This window comes from Populus trichocarpa, chromosome 18 (assembly GCF_000002775.5).
Source record: "Populus trichocarpa isolate Nisqually-1 chromosome 18, P.trichocarpa_v4.1, whole genome shotgun sequence".
Lineage (NCBI taxonomy): Eukaryota > Viridiplantae > Streptophyta > Magnoliopsida > Malpighiales > Salicaceae > Populus > Populus trichocarpa.
The window spans coordinates 2317304-2335542 of record NC_037302.2 but is presented as its reverse complement, the minus strand read 5'-3'; the positions used below and the strand labels follow the sequence as shown (position 1 = coordinate 2335542).

At 35.3% G+C, this 18239-nt stretch overlaps 2 protein-coding genes across 4 annotated transcripts; both read left to right on the top strand.

The window, feature by feature from the left end:
- Window positions 1-474: 474 nt before the first annotated feature.
- Window positions 475-6608, top strand: LOC7462973 (probable 1-deoxy-D-xylulose-5-phosphate synthase, chloroplastic). Of its 3 annotated transcripts, none has more exons than XM_024589697.2 (10): window positions 475-939; window positions 1289-1408; window positions 1498-1662; window positions 1982-2132; window positions 2463-2731; window positions 2977-3253; window positions 4440-4720; window positions 4981-5259; window positions 5728-6012; window positions 6228-6608. In XM_024589697.2, exons 1-10 carry the CDS (start codon window positions 781-783, stop codon window positions 6375-6377), a joined length of 2136 nt encoding a protein of 711 aa, XP_024445465.1. In that variant the 5' UTR covers window positions 475-780; the 3' UTR covers window positions 6378-6608. The 3 variants fall into 3 exon arrangements, with proteins under 3 accessions (XP_024445465.1, XP_024445464.1, XP_024445466.1); XM_024589696.2 differs by having other exon boundaries at window positions 1498-1740; XM_024589698.2 differs by lacking the exon at window positions 6228-6608 and adding an exon at window positions 5600-5625 and having other exon boundaries at window positions 1498-1740; window positions 5728-5893.
- A 5735-nt stretch (window positions 6609-12343) lies between these two features.
- On the top strand, window positions 12344-17180 carry LOC7459009 (boron transporter 4). The gene is made up of 13 exons (XM_002324242.3): window positions 12344-12544; window positions 12936-13125; window positions 13318-13510; window positions 13608-13746; window positions 13825-13990; window positions 14086-14252; window positions 14494-14667; window positions 14768-14863; window positions 14945-15061; window positions 15170-15489; window positions 15818-16097; window positions 16465-16602; window positions 16702-17180. Exons 2-13 carry the CDS (start codon window positions 12939-12941, stop codon window positions 16723-16725), a joined length of 2001 nt encoding a protein of 666 aa, XP_002324278.3. The 5' UTR covers window positions 12344-12544; window positions 12936-12938; the 3' UTR covers window positions 16726-17180.
- Window positions 17181-18239: the final 1059 nt, after the last annotated feature.

The window sequence follows — 18239 nt, the reverse complement described above, 5'->3', positions numbered from 1 at the left end:
AATTATAGTTTATTTCGTTGATGTAATGAAGTAGAGCTTACCCAAGGTCCAACGCCCCTTCCAATAATAATAATAATAAAAAAAGTAGCAATTTACCCACATTTTATACTCACATAAACATAAGATTAATTCAAAGGAAACTGAGGAATATAACTTGGTCTTTTAACTTAATTATAACTTTGAAGTATTTTCTTTTATTTTCTAGGAAAATGAAAAAAAAAAACGTTTTAAAAGGGAAAATTTTCATTTTCAATCAGTAAATATATTTTCTATAGTTTTCTATTTCAAGATTTATATATAAGAGTAGAGAATTCTCCACAAATAATTTCTCGTTTTTCATCTCTTTTATGAGCTTGATTCAAGGCCCACTTGATAAGCCCATTATCATTCAATGCCCAACTACTAAATTAAGGCCTAGAACCAGCCCATAAAACACTTAAAATCAACGTTCAACTTTCCACCAAAATATGCTTTCCTTTAACAGTTGATACCATAACAACCTCAAATTATGCTCCCTTTGTCATCTCTGTACTTTCCTTGTCTAAATTTTATTAATTATTTCACTTATTCCATGTGGATTCCAACCATTTTTTTTTTTCATTACCCTTCTTGTCAACTTTTCTCGTGTCTTATCTGCAGAATCCTAGAATCATTTTACACATTTTAAGTCATTAAATCTTGCTCAGTCGGGTGAGCTTTTAAGCAATCAAGCATTGATCTTTTTGTGCTTTTTGGGACACATATTGAACTTTGAGAGGTGGGTTTTTGTTATTTTTCTTGATGGGTACTGCAATTGCTCAGTACCCATATGGAATTACTTCACATTCTTTTGTGAAATTCGGTCACAAATTGGAGATTTCAAGCTCTAATTGTCATTATAAAGTGGATATATCAAGATTTAACTTGTATCCTAGTTCTGTTTCCACCACTGACTCCAAGGTATGTGACAAAGATTGTCTTTATAGATTATATTCACAATTGATTAGTCCATTATTTTAGGAAAGAAGTGAAACAAAAACCCTGTTGAATATACTGTAATGTAATGGAGATAGAGGAAATAATGTACTTATGTACTTGGGGGTGTTTATTTTGTGATATGGCAGTGTTGTTTTGACAATTTTGATTACATTCAATTGCTAATGGCATGGATCAAGCAGACAAGATGAGTGTGATTTATAGAAAAGATAATAGAGAGAATTTGATGATACATGCAAATGTCATGGCAGTAATGCATGAAACCTTGTAAGAATTAATGTTTTGAATTATGGAGGATTTTTTCTTGATACAGGTGTGTGTTGGTAGAATACGTGCTCTACCTGATATTGGTGATATATTTTCGGATATTATTGCAACACCATTACTTGATGTGGTTGAAAACCCTATCCACTTGAAGAATTTAACTATTAAGGTTAGTTCTTGAACTTTCTCCATTTTCCAGACGTGTTTCATACTATTAATATTTCAGCTACTTTACTTATTAAGGATTGGTCTATGCAGGAACTGAAACTATTAGCTAGTGAAATACGATCAGAGTTGTCTTCCATAATGTCGAAGGCACAAAAAGACTTTAAGGCCAGTCTGGCAGCGGTTGAACTGACAGTTGCAATTCACCATGTTTTTCATGCTCCAGTGGACAAGATACTGTGGGATGTTGGGGAACAAGCAAGATTCGCAGCTGATTCTGTTCTTTATGGAGGACTGTATAGTCATCAAAGAGCAGATAATAGCATGCTTATCGGGGTCTGTTTATTTGTTTGTTTGTGTTGTGCAGCCCTATACAGGGGCTGCTAGCATGACTATTGATTTCTTTTATAAATATTTTTTAGAATGGGGATGGATTGGGAATTTGTTGATGTTACTGGGTGGGCAGAGTCTGAACCTAACAATAATTCAAAAAAGTGGCCTTTTGCATATGGAAATGGCTAGTTTTGAGAGACAATCTGGTCCATTTTTAAGTTAGTTCCTTGTTTCTTGTCGGCAGACATATGCACATAAAATTCTCACTGGAAGGAGATCTCTTATGCGTACACTAAGACAAAAGGATGGTCTTTCTGGATTTACATCTCGGTCTGAGAGTGAATATGACCCGTTTGGAGCAGGACATGGATGCAACAGTATTTCTGCTGGACTTGGTAAAATGCCATGTCCTCGGCTTCTTATACTTTTCTCAACTTTTATTGGCTCACTTGTCTGAATGAGCATACTGTCCTGAAGTTCTTGCACTGCATTTCATAGATCCACCGAGTACATCTCTTTCACTCATGCTTATTACCCTGGAAATATTATTAGTAAGTGTGCTGTCCTGTCAGCAAATGAAATCAGCTGTCCAAGTTTAGGCTGTTAACTTTAGCTTTTATGTTGTACTTAGCTCTGAATCAAGTTGTAAAACTCTTGCTTATATGCTCCAGTATTACTATTAGAAATAAACTTTAGAACATGAAATTTAATTAGTTTCTCACCAGGCATGGCGGTTGCTCGTGATATTAAAGGGAAGCGGGAACGTATTGTTACAGTCATTGGCAATGGCACAACTATGGCTGGTCAGGTCTATGAAGCAATGGGCAATGCAGGCTATTTAGACTCAAATATGATAGTGATTTTAAATGACAGCCGACACTCTTTACACCCCAAGATTGAAGAGGGCTCCAAGACTTCAATCAATGCTCTATCAAGTACCCTAAGCAAGCTCCAGTCAAGCAAATCATTCCGGAGGCTTAGAGAAGTTGCTAAGGTGCTTTCAGTAGTTTCCATTTGCTTACATGACTAAGCTTGTATTAGGATCATTAACTAATAAAATTGCATAGAGAGAAAGGAAAGTTTCTTTAATTGAAGATACATTTTTTTGAGTTAATTTAGAAATCTCTATTGCAATAAGTAGCACAACAAAATTCAGTCAGATTTTATATCTTGTTTTAACTTCATGTATTATTGTTTTCATTCAATTGAATGCTCTTTCTTTTCTTATTTCTTATCAAGGGTGTTACCAAGAGGATAGGTATGTATGAATTAGCAGCTAAAGTTGATGAGTATGCACGTGGTATGATGGGTCCACTGGGATCAACTCTCTTCGAAGAACTTGGGTTGTACTACATAGGCCCTGTTGATGGACACAATATTGAAGATTTAGTTTGTGTTTTACAAGAAGTGTCAACTCTGGAGTCAATGGGTCCTGTCTTGATACATGTAATAACTGAAGAAAATCAGTGTGCAGAACATAAGCAACAGACTGAGGCAACGGGGAACCAGCAGGGAGGTATGTTGAATTCTTATACTTTAATCTTCTTTGATTTTTCATAGATGACTATCAAATCTATGCATTAATTCACAGTCACACTGAACCTGGCTATCCTGGTTATATTTTAGATATCTATGCTGAGGCATATGCTTTGTTCAGGATCTGGTCCTATGTCTAGGCTAGGCTAGGCTAGGCTACAACTTAATGTATAAGAACTCAGGACTGGTTAATAGTTCTACAGCTTTTTAAATAGAGGAGATGATTTTAATTCTAAAATTAATGCATACATATTCTTTAATTTGCAGATTGCTTCAAATGCTTATGTCTAGGCTAGGCTAGGCTAAGCTTTATTTTATTTTCTGTTAAATGAAGAATATAATTAATAAATAGGAAACTAAAGCTGGAGCTTATCCTGCTTACACGAGTTGTACACTCAAATAATCTTAAAATCAACTAATGTGCAGATTCTATCATAACAAGAACTAAAAGTATTTTAAAGATCACTTATCAGTTGTAAAGGAACAAGAGAACTGCAATCTAGACATAAATCAGCATGCTTAGAGCTTTCAATTGCCTCTTGCAGAATTCTGGATTTACACAACTTGTTTTGAACAAAATGTATAATAAAGCTCGCCGTGACTAAGCTTTATTTTCTTCATGCTATAGCTTCCAAGTAATCAATGATTAAAATGCAGCACAAGTATTATGAATATCCATCTGAGATATGTCCACAGTTACCTCTAGTTTATAGTTTGGGACTATGGGGTACCTGTCTGTGTTCAGGCTCAGTTTGTGCTGAGTTTACTTATATCTGCTACCATGGTTGTCAACATCTTTGAATATCTGACAAGCAGTGCATCTTGTGGCTGACTGTTCAAACCCAAAAATTCCAACTTTTATTTAATTTTTTCATTTGAATGATGTAAATGCACAAGACTTTGTATTAATGCTTATCTTTTAATCGGTTATTTACTTTCAATGTGAGCCCTGGGGCTCTAATTTTTCACAACAGAAGTCAACTTATTTGTAGGGATTTACTTGGAAGACATTCCCCTCATGTATATTAATCATAGTTGCCAAATTATCTCTCCTTGCTATGGCAGAGTGACCACACACACTCTTTTCTGGCTTCACTGTTTTTTTTTTTTTTTTTTTTTCTAATTCATATTGTTTTCCCATTCTAATAGGTTTTCTGTTTCTGCAGGTTATGCAGTGCTATCCAATATGCATACTCAAACATATAGTGATTGCTTTGTTGAGGCTCTGATCATGGAAGCAGAGAAAGACAAAGATATTGTGGTTGTTCATGCAGGAAAGGAAATGGAACCATCATTTCAACTATTTCAGGAAAGATTTCCACACAGGTTTTTTTATGTGGGAATGGCTGAGCAACATGCAGTTACATTTTCAGCTGGCTTGTCATGCGGGGGGTTAAAGCCATTTTGCATAATTCCTTCAGCTTTTCTGCAGAGAGCATATGACCAGGTCTCTCTCTCTACACACACACACACACACACATTTATGTATGCATGCATGTGTGTGTTAGTGTACGCATGAGTGCATGCCAGGAATATTGTTGAATTAGATCTTGCTGGATGTCGTTTTAAGCTAGCTAGATTTATAATTGTTTGATTCTTCAAGAGAAATGGAATAGCATGACAACAAGTTTTGGGAACAAAATTGTAACATTGACTGCATTAAAAATCTTAGTTTTTCTAGAATGTTGCTCTTTGTGGCTTCTCCAGGTGGTCCATGATGTAGATCAGCAGAGAATTCCAGTTCGCTTTGTCATTACAAGCGCGGGATTGGTAGGACCTGATGGTCCTACTATGTGTGGAGCATTTGATATAACTTTCATGTCATGCTTGCCAAACATGATTGTTATGGCACCATCAGATGAGGATCAGCTTGTGGACATGGTGGCGACTGCAGCCCATATTAATGATCGTCCAGTTTGCTTTCGGTATCCAAGGGGTGCCATTGCTGGAACTGATCATTATACTCGTAGTGGTATTCCTGTTGAGGTACTTTCAACATGCCTTGCTTGTTAACTTTCTCTTGCCCTTGATACCAGCTTTCCTAAAATGATTATATAGTTTTGTCTCAGAAGAAGTGTATTTGGTGTTGCTGATGACCATGTTTTTGAAAAAAAGAAGAAAAGCTGACACTGATTTTTGTCATGCCGGCTATCATCCCTGATAAGATATTAAACATTATTGTTGGAAAACTGAATCATTATTCACAGCACGCATGTGTCCCCCAAATGTTCTCATTTAATTTACTTGGCATGGTTTAGCGTTTCTTTGATATTCTTGATTAAGCCTTTGTCAAGTTCTATATTAAATTTTTAAAATTTCATTGTAGCTGCTGATTCCCATTGCTTCCATAAGGTGTTTTTTTTTTCCCGGTTAATCTTTCTGGTATGATATTAGTTACTGAGTTTGTCAGCGGGTTCTTGTGCCCTCGGCTTGACTACTGTTTATGTGGAGCAGATTGGAAAGGGATTAACTCTTGTAGAGGGTAAAGATGTTGCTTTGCTTGGGTATGGTACAATGGTTCAGAACTGCCTCAGAGCTCAGACCCTTCTTTCAAAGCTTGGCATTGAGGTAACTGTTGCTGATGCAAGATTCTGCAAGCCACTTGACATGAAGCTTCTCAGACAGTTATGCGAAAACCATGCCTTTCTGGTCACAGTCGAGGAAGGCTCTATTGGAGGATTTGGGTCCCATGTTTCACAGTTCATTGCCCTTGATGGGCAGCTTGATGGAAGAACTAAGGTAATATCTCACACACAAATAATATCAATTCGATTGTTTTTACTAGAGACAAATGTATTGTATGCTTCCTGAAGCACAATCACTGCCAATGGAGTAATTTTTGAGTCATAGACACTGTTGATTAATGTCAATCCATTACCGATGCCTATATGACTGGATGTTCTGTTAAACTCTGTCCTAATTACAGTTTTTTTTTTTTCCCATGACTTCTGCAGTGGCGGCCAATTGTTTTACCAGACAATTACATTGAACATGCACTGCCAAATGAACAGCTTGCTCTTGCCGGGCTGACTGGACATCATATTGCTGCAACAGTGCTAAGACTGCTTGGTCGCTCCCGTGAAGCTCTCCTTTTGATGTGCTAAAAATCTCTAATTTCTCGTGCAATATTAGAAGCAATGCCCTTGCCGAATCTGCCTCGGAAAAGAGAGCTGAAAACGGAAGAAGCGAAAGGTGACGCTAGTATACACAGGCCATTTTACTGAATTTTTTTTTTGTGGTAACCTGCAGTTGGTTTATGAATTATTAACGTAAAATTAGATTTTCAATTGTATAGAATTGACAAATGAAAATACATGTTTGTAACATTTAGAGCATCTGTCATTGCATTTAGGGGTGATTATTTTCGGTTCGGTTCGGTTTTTACATAAATAAATTAACCAAACCGACATTATTAATTTTAAAATTTTAAAACTGAAACCGGTTCAAACCGACTGGTTTCGGTTCGGTTCAGTTCGGTTTTTGTTGTTCAAAAACCAGTAAAACCGAAAAGCAAATCTCGTGCCCAGTGCTCATAAACTACAAGCAAATCTCAGTTTCTGTTGTTCAGGAAAATAGATTTGCCCAGTGCCCACAAACTACAAGCAAATCTCGATGTCCAGTGCCCACAAATTACAAGTAAATCTTGATTTTTGTTGTTCAAGAAAACAAATCTGTCCACAAACTACAAGCAAATTATAGGGGAGAGATGAGAGGCAGAGAGAAAAAAGAGGGGGGTCTCACATGGTGAGAGGCAGAGCGGGGGGCCCGCTGTCGAATCTAGAGTTTTTTCTATTTATAATTGTTTTTTTAAGTGTTGGCATGGTTGAACCGGTTTGGTTCGGTTTGGTTAAATTGGTTTCAGACTTTGAAAACCGAAATCGAACCAAACCGAACTGAAACTTTTTTGTGATTTTTTAATCTGTTAATTCAAATTTTTTTTTTGGTTTGATTTTTTCAGTTATTTTTTTTTAGATTTTTTAATTTAATCGATTTATTAGATTTTTTTCTTGCCTCTAATTACATTCATCTTGATCTCATTGTTTTCTCCGCTATGATTCTTTCTTCCATGAAATACATCCATTCACGGAAACAAAGAAAAAGGATCACCCATTTGTGACATAAATAATCAAGAGTCGCAAAAATATGAAAGCACTAGCACCAATGCACGGTACCATGTTTACGATTTGTGGAATTCATCCCTAAAGAGAGCCAAACATTATCATTTGTCGTCTTCGTTGTTTTTTTTTTTATTTTTTTTTTATTATTATTATTATCATTTCGAGGTATTTTTATCATTTCACACGGTCATTTACCATATTTACAGGGATAATTTGGTTTGTTTACATATGTTATTACCTCTGAAATTAAAAATTTTAAAGCTGGTGCCCGGGGTGTTTTCTTCTTTTCAATTTCATATACACAATAAAATGTTTAAATTACTTCTAGAAATTAAATTTTATTCACTAATGGTAAGGGATGTTTTTGTATTTTTACAATGATTTTATTCGCTAATGGTCGTGAGATTAGCGAGTTAATCTAGGTTGATCCGTATCTTTTTTTCATTATTTTTTTTAAATTTTTTAAATTTTATCATCCAATATATATTGGATTGTTTGTAGTTGTGTTTCATAGTTTTATTTAATTTACTCATGTTGATGATTTTTTTTACGTTTTATTGGCACAAATAATCATTTTGTTAAACAAAAAAATTATTCTAGAAAACAAAGTTAATTAGCACAATTAAGTGTATCACCCGTGTTGCAAGATCAGATATTTTAATCTTATTTATTTTTTAATTAGATATTAATTTATTTAATTAGATGTGTGTATGAGTATTTCGGTTAGTGATGGAGAATTTTTTATATCTAAAAACATGTTAGAAAAATCTATATATTTATTTTTTTATTGAAAAAAAATCTACCTAACGGTGAACCGCATGTGACATAGCTAGTGTGGTGTTTATAGGTGACTTTTCTTCTTCTTTATCTTTATTAAAATAAGCAACATTTTCAATTATACCCAACATAATTGCCAAGACTAGCCTGGTGGAGGATTCCTTTGGCTACATCCCTCGAGCCCTACAAGCTCGATAGGACTACAAACAGGCGTCATGGTGTGGGCGAAGTCTAGTATGCCTAGGCTCTGAGCACTGCTATAATGCCAAAGGCCATAGGAGGCCCCATTGTTTTCTTCTTCTTCTTCTTGATGACCTAGCAAATCAATGGCCGTGATGGTCATCGGAATTTGTGCTGATGCTAAAGTATCGACATCGTAGGAACCCACATGGATTGTAGCCTGTCTATTTTACAGTTCCATGAAAAAGCACAGCAAAAATCATAAAACTTGGAGGCAATTGGTTCTTCCTAGCTAATAATATATATATCATCCTTGAAAGCTACAAGTAGTGCCGCACTACAATAAACTTTGAGGCGAGCCAGTGCTGAAATGAAGTGGCAATGGTTAGGTATAGCCAGAGACCGATCCAATTCCAGGCTAGATAATACAAGTATATAACTAAATTAATTAAGATACAAAAAGTCCAAATAGTATAAGTTTACATGTATCATAAAAAGATGCTCCACGAATATTTTTTTTCTTATAATCCCTACCAGAATTTAGATGTTGAAAATGTTGTCAACACCTTTAAATATTTTTTTTTCAATATAAATAATTAAATAATAATTCAATCAATCATCCCTGATTCGATAGCAGGACTGACAACCATCTTTTCTTCATTCATATATATTGAATATGTTTGACAGTGTGGTTATGGTTGTTTTTTAAATAACTTTTCGTACCGAAATGCATGCCAATGATGTTTTTTCATTTTTTTTAAAATTATTTTTGACATCAGCACATCAAAACGATCCAAAACATACAAAACATATTAAATTTTAGCAAAAAAAAGTTTTTTGAATTTTTTGGGCGTTCCCAAACGGTATCATAGTCATCCTAAATACACGCGTATAATGAACTACATCAAAACATCTCAAAATCTTTCTCATACCATCTTAGTATCATCAACATTTATTTTGTATTTCACAACCCAACAAATAACTATAAATTATTTATTTCATCAACTTCTCATAGTTTTTTTTTAAATTACATTGAAAATTCAACTACACTTAGACAACATAATTAAATCTATTTCTATCCCATCAACATAACAACACATACTAAATACTCTTAACTAACAAACATTTATTTTGGTTCTAAAAGTTCTCAACCCCTAAATGTCCGACCTTATTTTCACCATAATCACCCAATTTTTCTTTTTCAATTATGCTTTATTTAGAGTCATTTATATCTTATTTTTATTCAAAAAAAAAACATCACAATTTCATTTTTTTTATTTAACATTTAAAAACTTAATTCAAAATTTATTTTTTTTCCCTAAACTTTGTTAATCTTTACTTAAACTTGTACAATCGAGTTTGTAATGTCTTATTCGATAATGATATGAACTTCGAATGTTAACCAGTTGAATTTTTCTCCTCCTTCTCTTTCTCTCTCTTAATGTCATGAGTTTTCTCTCTCAACTCCTTTTTTCTCACTTGATTTTTCATGTAATTCTTGAATTAGATTTGTTCAATACTCATTCTCTCATTTATTTTGCTTTAAATCATGGTTTCTCTCTAGAGTTTTAACGGGAAGCTCTCATATTTTTTTTAAATTTTTTTTAGCACTAACCAGCATTTTAAAGGGGAAAAAGAAGCTGAATTCTCAGTGTTTCCAGCTTATTTATAAAAATATCATTAATGAGCCTACATTTTATTTTTTATCCGACAATTGACATTCTCTCATGATTTTTTCAAGCTTCGATTACCCTAAAATTTTAACATGCGATAGAGCAATGTGTCATGAGGCTCATTGTAAGATTTCAGCTCAATCTGACGGTTGGATTGACAATTATGCTCGATAGCATACAACTGGTCAGTAGGTGATTTTACATCAAAATCTGAATCTTCTTATTCAATCATTGCTAGAATCATATAAATTATTTAGTCATTGGGACCATTAATTTTTTTTATTTCAAAATATATTTATTTTTTATTTTTTTTATTTATTTTATTTATAGATCTATTACAGTCTTACAGTAACATTATCGATTTTTAACTAGGATTAATTTACACCAATACTTTTTTAACGCAATTCTTTCTTAACTTTTATTTCTCATTTCCATTATAATTCATCATAATTATTTTCTCATTCTCAAAACACATCTATTTTATTTTATCCGTAAACTCGTTATCTATTTTGGCATGATATATATACTTTTCACAAGCTAGCTACAAGATTTCCCACGTTATAGACAAGAATGAATGCTAGCCGGTGGGCGACGGGTTAGGTTTACTAAGTTCGTATTTAAAAAAGGGACAATGCTTGATGCTTCTATACATGCGACACACACCCCATAACAAGGAAACACGAAGAACACTTATTTTCTATCTATGATTACTGTCTTGTTTACTCCCTTTTCAACACACAGGGAATTCTAGCAGCTGAGAGTTTTGACAGGTACAATGTTCTCTTAATTTCCCTGAATATTCTTCTGTATTATCTTAATGTATTCTCTTGTCATTTCATGCACGATAGTTTGCATGGAATGAGAATAATCGTTTTCAAGGTCTCCAAATGATATAGCGTAATGATAAAGAGCTTGAGATCTGCACAGCAGGTCTCGAGTTCGAGTCAGGATGTGCACCTCTTATAAAAGCCTGGGACAACCGGAGTTTTACTTGCTCACCTGGACCCACAAAGTGCGTTTTCTAGAAGGTGAGGTTTCCTCGAATCCAAAAAAAAAAAAAAATTTCAAGTTCAAAGCAAGTCCAGGCAATGAATGGCCTCTTATTTTGTTATTCCTGTAGCCTGGATCTACTGTGATAACTAGTCTACATGGCTCTATCCACCTTGAATGGAAAAAACAATGGCTACGAGGTAGAAAATCCAGATTTCCCAGCTCGTTTTTGTCGGAGGACAATGCACATGGGAAATAAAAACAAACAAAAAATTAATTAATCACATGAAATATGCCTATAGAGACGTGCATGTGCTCTGCAATCATATGGAAATTAAGTACATGGCCTCTAGGACCCTCCATTTCCTTGTCATCTCTCTCGTTTGTCCAGCAAAGTTGCAGAACCAAAGTTGGCTAGCTCTTCACAAAAGCCCACCTCAACATTCTACAGTTTTGATCAATGATTCAATTTCACACGGTTTCATGAGAGCCTTCTTCCTCACTTCATGCCATGATGCCATAGAAAACATATAAATAACCTTCTTGCACCGTATCATTAAGCAGCACCATTATGCTCCTCACTACATTCATAACACAAACATACAAGCAATGTAAGAATAATTTATTTTCTTGAACATTTTAATTCAACATTAACTCGACAACAATTAATTTTGTGATTAACATATTTATACTTGTTACTTGTCCAAAACTCGATCGAGACATGTGTGGTGATTATAATTTATACATAGTTATAGTTATAATTTCATGTTTAACATAGTTATAGTTATAGTTATAACATGTGAGTGATCTAGTCTAAGATTAGAATAATGAGTCATGATTGACTCAGGTTTACTTGAATTTTTTTTAAAGTAATGAATCACTATTATTTTATGTTTTTTTATTTTTTTTTAAGTTCAAATGATATTTTTTTATAAGTATTTTTGGTAATGAGCTAGCAGGTTATCGAGTTAAGTTTATAACTAGATTATTAAACCTAAAAATATTTTCCACAAAACTTTTTATTATCCTCATTAAACTATATAAAAATTAGATCAAGAAAAATAATTTATTCTTCATATACATTAAAACTTGACGTGATGACTGGTAATCCCGAAAAAAAAAAGAAGAAAAAAAGAAATTCGGAGCTACCAAATCAAATCCTTGTTGAATTTGTTTTCTTCAAAGAACAGTAAACAAACCGACACCAGCTAAAAAACACGGTTCCTCCGGTCGACCAACCCAAAACGTAAGCTATTCCCCTGATTATGTAGGACCCACAATCAGGTTGGGCCCCATCAAACTCTCATGGGTTTTTTGAACTAGAAAACACCTTCCTTTCTTCGTTTCTTGTCACTCGACTCACCTCGCCCCAAATTCCTCTCTCTCCCTCGCTCTCGGAGAGAGGGAAAATATCAAGTTTTAGAGAGAAGATTTAACGAGGCCCAGTTGACAACATTCCGATCACCACCTCTCCTCCTCCTCCTCCGGAACTGACAGCTTCCTTCATTTTCTTCATTTTTTTTTGCATCTTCAGTAAGTAAAAACGGCTTACTGTATATCATTTTTTTCATGCATGGTTGGTTTTAATAAAAGAAAGTGATGAATAGTACGATATATGCATGTTTGCATGCATGCCCTTGATAAACATTTTCTTGACCATGTTGAAGAATTTCATCATAAATGCATTCAATGCTAGTGAATTTAGGGATGCTTTTTATTTATTTTTGAGAATTAATGAGGACGTTGTTATAAAAGTGATTTTAAGATTTGATAATTTTCTTTTATTTCTAGATATATTATTTATTATGTTAATTTCATTCAAATTTATTATGTATGCTCAACTGGTTTTTTTATCTTCTTTCTTTCTTTCTTTTATATAAAAAAGTTGATGAGTGTAACCTTGGTTGATGCTTTTTTGCATTAGAAAATGGAGAGCATGAAGAGTCCATTCAGGGGAATAATAAAAGATGTAAGAGGGAGAACAGCATGTTATAAGGATGATTGGGTTAGTGGACTGTGTTCAGGATTAAGAATTTTGGCTCCAACTTTCTATATCTTCTTTGCTTCTGCACTTCCTGTGATTGCCTTCGGAGAGCAATTAAGTAGAGACACAGGTAATTATTCTCTAATAATATTTTTTTTCGAATTGGAAGATTAATTTTAAAAGCTATAGAATCAATAGGGTCAAAACCAATTAGTCATAGTAGCATATGCGCGCGCGCGCGCATGTATTTTATGTTCTGAGGATAGTTTAAGGTGTATCATGTGTTGTGATGATGATGAAGATTGTGTTTGTTTTATGGTAGATGGAAGCTTGAGTACTGTGGAAACCTTAGCTTCTACTGCTATTTGTGGAATAATCCACTCAATTTTAGGTGGACAGCCATTGCTGATTCTAGGGGTTGCAGAACCTACTGTTATAATGTACACCTATCTGTACAATTTCAGCAAAGGAAGGGAAGAGTTGGGGCAGAAATTGTTTCTAGCTTGGGCTGGTTGGTAAGGAATTAAAAAAAAAACTTAAGGATTTTTTTAGAGTCATTGAATATGCATATGTGCTGTTATTGATTCTCTCTTTTCCTAACTGTTTCCACAGGGTTTGTGTCTGGACAGCACTCCTGCTTGTTCTTCTTGCAATTTTTAATGCAGCTACCATCATCTTTAAATTTACAAGGATAGCTGGGGAGCTTTTTGGCATGCTGATTTCAGTTCTTTTCATTCAAGAGGCTGTCAGGGTACTGGTTTGTGATTGTTCTTTTCATGGTAGAATTTGCTGTATAATGAGGTTGACCGTGTTAATTTTTATACTACAGGGAGTGGTTAGTGAATTCAATATTCCTAAAGATGAAAGTTCAAAACTGGAGAAGTACCAATTCCAGTGGCGGTATGCAAATGGATTGCTTTCTGTAATTTTCTCATTGGGTGTATTGTTCACTGCCCTTAAAAGCCGTAGGGCAAGATCATGGCGATATGGCACAGGTAATGAGCTGCAGCTTGGTGGGTGGATGATTAACAGAAGAAACTTGGTTTAAGATTCAATTTACTTATCTTAATCTTTTATTCCATTCTTGCAGGGTGGATCCGAGGTTTTATTGCAGACTATGGAGTTCCCCTAATGGTCGTGTTGTGGACAGCTTTGTCTTATGTCAGACCCAGCGAAGTTCCTTCTGGGGTTCCTAGGAGAGTTCATGTTCCGCTTCTTTCGGATGCTGAATCAGTGCACCATTGGACAGTAATAAAGGTAATAATCAAGCGAATGTTGTTTCCATTGGGTAGTTTATTTCCGAGGATATTCGGAAATGTTTAGTTCCGAAGTCTTCAGGCTGCAGGATTCATATCCTCAGCTGTGGGGCTTCTCTTGCTGTGAGTCTGTGGAGTGCTTGACAGAACAATTATTTGTCCTAGTATTTGGCGAAACCTCATTCCAGCTTTAACTTACCGGTGTGATCTATAATAATGTGTTTCACACACTCAAATTGCAGGACATGGGGAAGGTTCCTTTGACATACATCTTTGCTGCCTTAATACCAGCTGTTATGATAGCCGGGTTGTATTTTTTTGACCACAGCGTAGCTTCACAGATGGCACAACAGAAGGAGTTTAATCTCAAAAATCCATCTGCTTACCATTATGATGTCTTGTTGCTTGGTTTCATGGTATGTGATTGATTCATGAGTGTTTCTTCTTTCTAATGTTTAGCCTCTGTAGCCTATCTATATATTTGGCTTACTTGCTGCCTGTTGTTCACGATTTCAGACATTGATTTGTGGGTTACTTGGACTCCCTCCTTCAAATGGTGTCCTCCCCCAATCCCCCATGCACACCAAGAGCCTTGCAGTTCTCAAGAGGCAGGTATGGCGCACCTTCTGAGGACATTTTCAAGTTAAAGTTCAGTTTGTTTAGATTCTTAGATGTTATGAGCTTGATCTGCAGTTGATTAGAAAGAAAATGGTAAAGAGCGCAAAGGAATGCATAGGCCAAAAAGCAAGCAACTCGGAAATTTATGGAAGAATGCATGCTGTGTTTTTAGAAATGGATGCGCCTTCACCTGTAAGTGCTCAAGGCTTGTTAGTTTGCAGCCTGCTACCTACCAGTGTCTTGAAATCTGTTTGTATGCAAGTGTGTTCCTTTCCGAACTTAACAGGAATCATGCTGCAGGATGTTTCAGTACATAAGGAGTTGGAGAACTTGAAGCAGGCTGTCATGAAATCTGATGATGAAGAGGATGCTAAAAAAAAATTTGATCCTGAGAAACACATTGATGCTTATTTGCCTGTGAGAGTTAATGAACAGAGAATGAGCAACCTGATACAGTCAATCCTTGTTGGAGTATCAATGTGTGCTTTGCCTCTGATAAAAAGAATACCCACGTCGGTTCTATGGGGATACTTCGCCTACATGGCTATTGATAGTCTTCCAGGGAATCAGTTCTGGGAAAGGATGCTGTTGCTCTTCATCACTCCTAGCCGGCGTTACAAGTAAGTTATACAACTTGAAATTAGAAGATAAAGCGTGCTGAAATATAAGTATTGCTTATCTAACTCCATGATAGTGATGAGTTTTGATTTCTCCATCCATAGCAATCAAACACATCTTGGTTCTGAGAATACTTTTCAACATATCAGTCGCAGCTGGCAATATAAAGCAAGTGTTCTGTCTAAAAGATTTTATATGAAGTATAAAGTGGAAGGATGTTAAATTTCTGAAAACAATAGATACTTAGAGGATCATAATGCATTATCTATGAATCATAGTTTTTCATCATTATCCTAACTTCTTAGCTTTCGGTATCGTTCTGTTGGGCAGAGTCCTGGAAGGTGTTCATGCTTCATTTGTGGAGGTGGTGCCATTCAAGCAAATTGCTATCTTCACAATTTTTCAATTTGTCTACTTTTTTATCTGTTTTGGAGTGACATGGATACCCATAGCTGGAATATTGTTCCCCCTACCATTCTTCCTTCTTATTGGCATAAGGCAGCGCATCCTTCCCAAGCTGTTTCAACCTAACCATCTGCAAGAACTGGATGCTGACGAGTATGAAGAAATTGCTGGTGCTCCAGCACGAAGCCGAAGCCTTTCCCTCATGGTACATTCTTCTAATTTCTTATATATATGGTTCATTAGATTTGTGCCCAATATATTGCTTATATCTTTAGTGTCTAGGAAAATGATGAATATACTATTTTAGTTAATTTGTTTTCTGTTAATGACAAAGCCTTGAATGCTGCAAATGACTGGACTTGTTATGTTGAATTTCTGCTTATTTGACCAAGAAATGACTTGGATGAGCTTCTAGAAATAGACTCTTTCCCTGTAGCCCAATTTTCATTTGGTTAAACATCGACCGGATTATAATCTATATGCATATAATTCAAATCCAGCTGATGATAATTTTGCTTCGTATTCTAGCTTAGCTTACTATCCATATTAATGCATATGATAACTTGGTGCAGGAAAGAGAACCACCTGATGTGGATTCTGAAAAGAGTGAAGATGATTTCTATGATGCTGAGATACTGGATGAGATGACAACCAACAGAGGCGAGTTGAAACTCAGAACCCTAAGCTTCAAAGAAGATAGATTACATCAGGCAAGAAATACTTATCCCCTTTAAATAATTTGGTGTACTTTCTCTTAGTATCTTAATGATTCATGCTTATGATGGAGTATGATATGGTATGCTTGGCAGGTCTATCCACACGAAAAAGGATGACTTTTGAATACAATTGAGTACCTCAACAACAATTAGGATATACTAGATAATTACTACGATCCTCTGTTTGACCTAAAGAACATGAAACAAAGGGCCTTTTGAGCAAGAGTGTTGAAGAATATCACTTGTGTCGACGGACGGAATCTGTTGCAGAAGAGAAAGAATGCCAGAAAGAACAGTGTTAATGAGGAGGCTTTATATATAGCTTGTGATTATTTGCTCACATATATCTACCGCGAAAAAGAAGTTTGAGAGGGAAGGAGAAATGAGATACTATTAGGAATGCAGAAACCCTCATATTATCCCTAACGAAATTAGTGAAATTTTTATTATTAGTATTGTTTTTTTTTTACTTGAACAGATTGATAGTCAGAAATTTTAGAAATCTTTCACATTTTTGTTGGTCACTTTACATTATAATTAGTTTTCCCAATTTACAGAATCACATTAAGCTGAACCAGTATTCATTTTGTCATAGATATGCAATGGCCTGCCCTTTCTAGATTCTCGCTTTGTATTCTCATTGCCATCAGTTAAACCTCTATGGAGCCTTGAAGCTGTTTTGATATGCTCCATGCTTTCAAACCGCTAGAGAGATCAGTGAGTGCCATCTCTGGCAAGCATATAGTTTTGGCATGGACTTTGATATGCTTAAGAAAAAAAAAACTCATTCGAAAGTGGGAATCTGCCTTGGAACGAGTCCCTATCTCACCAGCTTCTCTCCCTTTTGACATAATTTTGTACCTAAAGTGTCACGGTCTATCCCATACTCATTTTCCTAATCCATACAGGTGGAATTTTCTTCCCAAACCTCCATGTTAAGGAAAGTTGTTCATTTTCCAACTTCATGCCACTCATGCTAACTGGTGCAATGCTCACGAGGAGTATATTAGAAGAAACTTTTTTTTTTTTTACTGTTAAAACTAAAGCAATCACTGAAGCTATGCTCATTATTAAGAGTGTCTTGCACCTATCCTGGAAGAGTAAATCCTATTGTGGTGGTGTCTCTGATAATCAAGCTGTGAGAGTGAAAGAGAGTTCTGGTGCCCCTTTAATCAATGGGACTCACTTATGCTGATTGAAACCCACTTCTAGAGAAGACTACTGCTAGAATTCTTCATTGCTAACAGCCATTTCATCTTCTTTAATAAGTCAATTTTGTTGAAAAAGTTAAAAGAGTGGAACTCTGCTGTGTAGCTTGGAACACCTGGTGTTTGTTGTTGAAGTTAAGTTCCTTATGGGTTGCCTGGTGCCATAAATATCCGTTGAGAATAGGAGTGTTTGGAATGTGAGAATCCCAGATGATTGTAGTTTGAATTGGAGGAAAATTTTGAAATTGAGATATTGTGTGGGATCATTTGGAAACGGGAGCAATGTCTTTCTGTGGTGGGACAATTGGCATCCTTTAGGGCCTCTGATAAAGATTTCTGGGATGAGGCTTATACATGAATCAGGAAATAAGATTGCCTTCTACTGCAAAAATTTGTGATGTTATTTCCAATGGTGATTGGAAC